Source organism: Populus euphratica, unplaced genomic scaffold (assembly GCF_000495115.2).
Source record: "Populus euphratica unplaced genomic scaffold, PopEup_1.0 scaffold4086.1, whole genome shotgun sequence".
Taxonomy (NCBI): domain Eukaryota; kingdom Viridiplantae; phylum Streptophyta; class Magnoliopsida; order Malpighiales; family Salicaceae; genus Populus; species Populus euphratica.
In genome coordinates this window covers 1-8,161 of record NW_011503883.1, presented here as the reverse complement: position 1 = coordinate 8,161, position 8,161 = coordinate 1, and the positions used below count along the sequence as shown (strand labels likewise).

Here is an 8,161-nt window from a genome sequence, read left to right as displayed (position 1 = left end):
TTTCATTTAATAATTTTTTTTAACTGTCACGTTTTCCGTTAACTTGAATTTTCAAATCACAACAGCTATCAAACTATTTTATTTAGTTTTTTTATTTTCAATCCTGTTATTTTGTCAATATTTTTAAAAATCTGTGCTATATATATTTTTTTTAAATCGATTTTTGCTGCTTTGTTTTCAGTTTTAAGTTATTAAGCAACATTGCCACATGCCAGTCTCAATTTCTGTCGGTTACCTTCCTTCCTCGGCCCGAAATCTTACCGTACACTTGCTCTCATCACATAACCTTGTAGGATACAAAAAGCCCCTAATCAGCCCAGGCACAACTCAAGAAACTCCACGAACATCCAGAAACTGTCTTCACTTGACACGCTCGCTTATCTCTCACCACCATTTTTTCCGGCGAGCCGGAAAAGTGAAGTTCTCATGCTGCTTCCACTCTCAAATGCTTCATCTTCTCCTGAACCCCAAATCAAGAAACCAAAAACTCCACCTGATTTCCAAAGAAAAGCCTCATTCAAGTCACCTAAAGCATTTCTTGCTGCTCATTACCCTTCCTGTAACCAACCTCGCATATGTCTTTTCCTTTCCGTTTTCTTCATTCAAATCCTTCTCCTCATCGCTTTCCGCTCCCTTCCTCTATCCTCACACCACCGGCGCCAGCACTTCCCTTCTCCCTTCAGCACCAGACACCACCGACACCTCAACCAAACCGTCACCACCATCACCACCGCAACCACCGCTCCCAGCACAGTGAAAGAGGAAAGTTCCTGCGAGTCTGGCAAAATCTTTGTCTACGATCTTCCGAGTGCCCTGAACAAGGAATTGGTTAGCAATTGTGATGAATTGAACCCGTGGAGTTCAAGCTGTGCTGCGTTGTCGAATGATGGATTTGGCCCTGTAGCCACCGGAATCTCCAGTGTTGTACCGGAAAATCTTTCTCCTGCCTGGTACTGGACTGATCAGTTCGTGACTGAAATTCTTGTCCACAACAGAATTTTGAATCACAAGTGCAGAACTCAAGACCCCAACAATGCGACAGCCTTTTACATTCCGTTTTATGCTGGACTTGCTGTCGGAAAATTTTTATTTTTCAACAACTCATCAGCTAAAGAACGCGACTTTCACTGCGAGATGATGCTGAAGTGGGTTCAAGGCCAGCCGTATTTTCAAAGAAATGAGGGTTGGGATCATTTCATGACAATGGGAAGGATTTCCTGGGATTTTCGACGGTCCAAGGACAAGGATTGGGGCTCGAGTTGCATTTACAAGCCAGGTATGCGAAACATCACTCGCCTTTTGATTGAACGGAATCCGTGGGATTATTTTGATGTTGGTGTCCCCTACCCTACTGGATTCCACCCTCGACAGGACAATGATGTTGTCCAATGGCAGGATTTTGTTCGAAATCGTAACAGGAAAAACCTTTTCTGTTTTGCTGGTGCGAAACGTAGCAAATTCAACAATGATTTTAGAGGGTTGCTATCGAATCATTGTAGGAATGAGTCTGATTCATGCCGAGTAGTGGATTGTGCTGGTTCTAAATGTTCTAATGGAACGTCCTTGATTCTTGAAACGTTCTTGGATTCTGCATTTTGTTTGCAGCCTAGAGGTGACAGTTTTACAAGAAGGTCGATTTTTGATTGCATGATCGCTGGTTCGATTCCGGTCTTGTTCTGGAAAAGATCTGCTTATTATCAATATGAGTGGTTCTTACCGGGTGAACCGGAGAGTTATTCGGTGTTTATAGATCGAAATGAAGTGAAAAATGGGACCACATCGATTCGGAAAGTGCTTGAGAGCTATAGCGAAGATAAGATTAGGAGAATGAGGGAGAAGGTTATTGAATATATACCAAAGTTTGTTTACGCGAGACCTCAAGGAGGTTTAGAGACTATCAAAGATGCATTTGATGTTGTTATTGATGGTGTTTTGAGGAGATTCAAAGAGCAAGAGCAGCCTGGTTACAAGTGGTAATTGGAGGAAGTTAAGATGGTGATTTGGGTACTTGGGATCCAATTTGTGAAGATGATCATATACCCAAACTTTAGAAGACTGATTTTTTACAAGAAATTTTATATAGACACAGTTATTACAAGTTGTTACTACAGATTTTTGGTATATGTATTCTTTATAATAATGTTTTATACTACAGTTGTAATTCGTTTGAGTCTGAGGACTAGAAATTTTCAGAAATACATGTTGTGTAATTGGGCTATAATTAGCTAGGTAAACTGAAGCCTCCTATTATCGGATGGATCAGGCAGATCACCAATTGCTGGTGGTGGTATGGTGGTCCAAGCTCCTTTTTGTTGGCTGGAGACAGCTGCAATGGATAGCTGGCTAGTTGGGTGTCAAGCGTCATGATGAAAGAAAATAGGCATGGTGAATTTGTTTGGGAGGACCGTGTTATGATCCAAGCCCATGGATCTAGACATAAAGGAGAGATGATAATGTATAAAAATAGTTAATGTCTGCCAAAGAAAACTCCGAGATCAGCACCTGTTGATATTATTTTGCGTTGTGTTTGTAGTTTTATTTCTGTTTGATTCCTTCCTTCGTTCATTTGGTCTCTAAGAGCAAATTCCATGCTCATAAGTTTGGTTCAGACATTAATGACTGCAGTCATGTTGACTTGTTTTTGCATTTCTTTAACTTCTGCAAATTGTGTAGGAAAAGGTGTAATGTTTTGCATTAACAAATCAGTTGGAGTTGCAGGATGGGTATGGGGAATCTTTATCACTACTGTGCAGGGCGCGCATCTGTATCAACACTGCCACTACCAAAACGAATCAATGTGTAGAACAGAAACAGTGAATCTAAGTTTAGAACAAAACCAGTGAACAGATAAGATTATCTTTAAACATTTGGATGTAATATTTCTGCTAGTAGCTTTGTATTGTTTTCATGCACTTTTAGGAAGGAGGAGAGCTAGACGGGTGCTTTAAAATCTTTATGGTGGGCCTTCCAAGGGTAAAACGCAACCTGAAGGAATCTCTCTATGCTATATTTTTGTACTTATAGGCAACAAAAGCAAAATGGGCTCCTCCTTGTTATTTAAAGAAAATGAAGGCATGGAAAGCAGGAATTACTTGTTTTTTTTACACTGTTTATATAATTAAATTTAATGAACAATCCAATTAACATAAATAATATATATATTATTTATGTAAATAATACATATATTATTTATGTAAATAATACAAGAGAATTACATTATTTATATAAAATAGTAAATAGTACAATTCTTTCATGGGAGTGTTAATTTTTAACATTTTAAAAAAAACTAATTTAAAATGAATTTTATATATAATAATATTTTATTTAATTTTATTACACTCTAAAAAATTATAAAAATTATAGTTCTTATTAGATATATATAATAACAATAGTTAAATCCATAATATTTAAATTAAAAATTATCAATATTAATATATATATTTTTAAATTATTTTATAATCTCAATTTTAAAAGTATTCTTAACCAAACACATTAAATTATTTTTTTAATTTTAATTTCAATCATAATTTTAATCAAATATCTATTTTATAAAATTAATCTTAATTAAAAATATTTTTTATAAATTATTTTTTTAAATAATAATTATAAATAACAGTTATCGCCGTACCACTGGAAAAGTCAATAAAAAAATGCAAGCTCTCCTGTGCCTGTCTTGTCGATGGGATTTCTAGCCCGTTTTAAAAATTATGAAATCTGTGTTGGTGGGGAGACGAGGTTAAATGAAAGGGAGATGGAAAAGGACAGTGTGCTGTATGATTGCAATTTGCATGGCTCAAGGCAAACAGACCATAAAGAATGAGAAAACATGCTAAATACAACATTTTCAAGCATGCAGACTGATGATTATTTGTTTAGCCTAGGATCAACATCTTAGAACTTTATATTAGCACCCCGCTCAATTTGTATATGAACCATAAAGTATTGTGTTTGTTTTTTATATTGCGACAATAATTACTATTTAAAATATTTTTATTTAAAAATCTATCAAAATAATATTTTTTTTTATAAAAATTATATTGATTGATATATCAAAATAATTTAAAAATATAAATAATTAAATAAAAAAATTCTAGTTTTTTGGCAAACACATCAACATGGTTAAATGCCTTGATCATAAGTTAGCTTGATTAACTCAATTTATTTATACCAAAATAACAAGGTTTTAGATTTTTTTTAATGAAATAATACTGTTTTAGTATTTGTTTGAGAGTTTGATATGGATTAATTTTAAAAATATTTTTTTATGAAAATGTATCAAAATAATATATAATTTTTTAATTTATTTTGACATTAACATGTCAAAATAACTAAAAACACAAGAAAATAATAATTTAAAATTAAAAACAAATCTAAAAAATATGATTGAACGGAAATGCCAAACATTACCTTAATTATTTTAAAAAATACAAATTAATATTATTTTCATAAAAAAAGTACAATTCAAAATAAAACGGACCCAAATTAAATTCCGGATCCACAGGTCACCGGTTAACCCACGTAACCAACCTAGGTTTTCTAATTACAATGTCAACTTCTCTTATTCCATCATTCCAATCTCACAGCTCAGGACCTGCCATGAGAGAAATGTATTATTTCCTTTTCGTTCTCAAGTTTAGTATGAAATAATAACATGACGAGCAAACTTGCTTCCCATCATTTAGCCGGAGAGGAAGAGTTTGAGATAATCACTGAGATTTGGCATTCTCACTCTTGGCTGGAGGATTTCTCGAATATTATCAGTGATATTAGACATGTTCTAAGCCATTGTTGTCAAACCTGATCATTCCTTTACTCTTTATAAATTATAATCCAGTTTATTCATTCAAATAAATCAAATAATAGGCCGACCTGCCATGGACGCAACGAGATCACCTGAAAGGAAGAAATCATAATACAACCCAGTAAGTTGGTTCTTGGATCAAAACTGATAATTCATGGACTTAAATAAGAGCACAGCCCAATAAGATGATAACTAGGCACAATTGCCAGTACACCATTTTTTTCTTTTATTTGAAAAATTCTATCTAAATATTTTTCTTCGTAAAATATTTGAAATTTTAAAAGTAAATAGTTTAATTTATAAGTACGAAAAATATAAATAATCCTAAATGGTTTGGGCTGTTGAACACACATTCCCTAACGAATCCTTCTTATGCAAGAAATCTGCAGCAGCAAACCCTATCATTGAACAAAGCTTGTCGTTGTTTGTCAAATAGAAAGACACCTACTTTCGTTTTGTCTTTTATGTCAATACCTAAAAAACAAAATAGATAAATTCTAGCCTGTGTTTTCTCTTCTGACCCCCCGTCTCTCCCCCTCCCCCTCCCCCTCTGAGCGCTTTCTTAGCCAAAATGAGAAACTCCCATCATTCTCTCCTCTCTTACTTTGCCTTCTTTTTGGTTCTTGGCCTATCACAAGCTGATCAATCGATAATCAGCCACCTCCAGCCTCAACCGCTTGAGTCTTTCAATCTCAGTTTAGTCCAGGTAATTAATATGTTCCCCACTAATTGATTCTTTCTATATTCACAATTGCTTGGAATAATTTCCATTTCTTTTTAGAATCTGAGAAGTTGAAATTCCTTTTCGTTTGTTTGTTTAAAGAATGCAGGGAGCTGTTACTACACGGTGGTTATCTCAACAAGTTGTTCCTCTCCAAGATATACTCGTGATCAGATCAGTATTGCTTTTGGTGATGCTTATGGCAATCAGGTTTGGTCTTGAACTGATTTTATGAGGTGGAGATTTTTTATTTTTTTTGTAGGATTCAAGACAAACCCTTTATTGTTGATTAATTCTAGGTATTTTTGTTTAATGTAGTAGAATGTTGTCTGTGATAATAATCAATACTGGTTTTTGTTAATTGAAAGGCTTTTTTTTGTTTGTTAATTTATCTTCTAAAACCTAGAATTTACAATCAAGTTGACCTTTTGATAAAAAATGTATGTAGTAATGACTTGTGAGTGGCTGAGCCTTGGAAGTGTAATGGGGTGGGAGCTAATTTCTTGTTTTTAAGAGGAATTTTAATTGTTAAGACTACTACTAGCTAAATGGTTTCTTGAGAAATTAAGAATATTAGTAGCGTGATTGAGAATGAGTAGTAGGAGGACTGTGTTCCTCTACAATATCACGTTTGCAAGTATATCTACAAATAGAATAAAACGGCAAACAATGTGTTTGAAGGGGAGGAAAGGAAAGGGAAGATATGGAATGGGAGGGCAAGTACTGGGTGTGTGTATGCATGTGAGGGCAGAGGAGAGTGAAAAGGAAGATTTAATTAGAATTGGAGGGTTCTCAGGAAAAAAACAACAACAAAACAATCAAAGGCATGATTGTATTTGTTCATAATACTAGAGGATGGAGGGAATTACCAAGGTAATATTGGAAAAGTAAGTGAAAATTACGTCCAGTTAATTATCTTCCTCTCTACCTATCCAATTTGGGGTTTTGGATATTTTTTCTATGTAGAGGTGATAGAGTTATTAAGAGTTATGGTATATCCCCCAATACCCTCCGATTCTAAATGAGCTGAAAGGTTTATTCTTTCCCCTTGGAACTTTCTTATCCATGGCGTTGTAAGTGGTGCGTGTTACATTTTGGTTTCGCGGTGTATATTGAACTTTTGGTATATTTTCGGTGAGAAACTGTTGCTGATAGCAAGAAGTTCGAGAATGGTTGCAAATTATTTGATTTATAAGCTTGCTTTTTTAATTTATTTTTCAGATTTACACACCAAGGTTGGATGATCCATCAACAGGAACATTTGAACGGTGTTCCTCTGATACATTTCAGATATCTGGACCATGTGCATATCAGATATGTTATGTCTATCTCTACAGAAGTGGACGAGATGGTTGGAAGCCCGACACTGTGCAGATTTCTGGTTATTATTCGAGGACTGTTACCTTTACTTACAATACCTTCATCCCCAGAGATGTTTGGTATGGCTTTAATTTGTGCCAGAATGCCTCTTCTGCGCTTCAGCAACGAATTCCAAAATGGTTTATGTTCGTGATTCTTGCAGTTCTTGCTAGTTTTATATTCTAATACAAGACGAGTCACAAGCAGCACATTGGTAGTTGCTGGGACTTTTGATAGCAACCTATCCTCACCAGCACGCTGCAGAAGACTAGGCAAAATATTAGCACTCGAAATATTGTAAACCATTTCAATAGTTCTAATATGGTGTGAAGTTGTAATTAACTGGTTACTATCATTATGAGTGGATTCCCATTGGTTTGAAAACAATAGCCAGTGTAGATTGGACCATAAGCAAAACTCTTTGAAAACCATCTTGTGACTGTGTAGCAGTTAGATTGTGTTTTTAACCCATTGTTGTCTGTACGGGTGCTTATGAATCACATAATAATAATAATACAGCTGAGCCATCTTTTTCCCTCTTCTCTTTTACGTTTTTATCGAAACAGTTAAGCCATCTTGATCTTCAAGGTTGGAGCCTAAGGAGCTGTTCGTAAAGTTGGACTGCTTGTTGAAGGTGTAGTCTGCTGTCTTCTTTGTAGTCTGTACCAACGACACATACAGGTCTTCAACAGGTGGAAAGGTTAGTTGTTAGTGTTGGTGTTAAGGACCAATTTGACCACCACAGAGAGTTGAGGGACTGTATTGCCACCTCGAAATTCGGGGCATTGTCGGGTCCAATCTTCCCTGTGAGTCCCTGTTGGCCACCCGAGAGTTCCCACCAGTCCACCTAAGGTGCAATGGTTAGACATGCTTTGCTCTCTGCCACTCATTTTAGGTTCTGGAGAAAGAGCACACTGCTCGTTTAGGATTTATCTGTGTTCCTTGCATAACACAATGACATGTAGCCTTTCAAATTTGACGGAGCCAGCCCATTCTGGTGTACATCCCAACGCACTAGCGATCCATGTTTCCCGTGCATAGTCACAAAAGAAGAGCAAATGTTAAACGTCTTAAATCTGTACGACACACTCAGGAACCTGTGTGGTTGATGATGAGTGATGTTTCTAAAAATATCAGCTTGTCTAGGAATAGTAATTCTCACAGCTTACCAAACAAAGTCATTTGCTTTAGGTGGGCCTGGATCTGGCAGGCACCCTGCTCAACGTCCCTAGCCCTGCCTGCATGGCTCGTTGCCTCTTGTGAAGGAAGCAGTAGCAGTC

General features: G+C 35.9%; 2 protein-coding genes across 2 annotated transcripts; both read left to right on the top strand.

Moving 5' to 3' along the window:
• Positions 1-200: 200 nt before the first annotated feature.
• On the top strand, positions 201-2,538 carry LOC105119938 (xyloglucan galactosyltransferase KATAMARI1 homolog). Its single transcript, XM_011018132.1, has one exon. It carries the CDS (start codon positions 427-429, stop codon positions 1,975-1,977), a length of 1,551 nt encoding a protein of 516 aa, XP_011016434.1. The 5' UTR covers positions 201-426; the 3' UTR covers positions 1,978-2,538.
• Positions 2,539-5,145: 2,607 nt separating this feature from the next.
• On the top strand, positions 5,146-7,418 carry LOC105119937 (uncharacterized). The gene is made up of 3 exons (XM_011018131.1): positions 5,146-5,507; positions 5,625-5,732; positions 6,744-7,418. Exons 1-3 carry the CDS (start codon positions 5,373-5,375, stop codon positions 7,065-7,067), a joined length of 567 nt encoding a protein of 188 aa, XP_011016433.1. The 5' UTR covers positions 5,146-5,372; the 3' UTR covers positions 7,068-7,418.
• The last annotated feature ends 743 nt before the right edge of the window (positions 7,419-8,161 follow it).

Bases quoted from the DNA above. Each gene is read 5' to 3' on its own strand.
- LOC105119938 (XM_011018132.1), top strand. From the start codon at position 427: ATGCTGCTTCCACTCTCAAATGCTTCATCTTCTCCTGAACCCCAAATC.
- LOC105119937 (XM_011018131.1), top strand. From the start codon at position 5,373: ATGAGAAACTCCCATCATTCTCTCCTCTCTTACTTTGCCTTCTTTTTG. The intron at 5,508-5,624 runs GTAATTAATATG...GTTTGTTTAAAG, and splicing joins TCAATCTCAGTTTAGTCCAG to AATGCAGGGAGCTGTTACTA. The intron at 5,733-6,743 runs GTTTGGTCTTGA...TTTATTTTTCAG, and splicing joins GTGATGCTTATGGCAATCAG to ATTTACACACCAAGGTTGGA.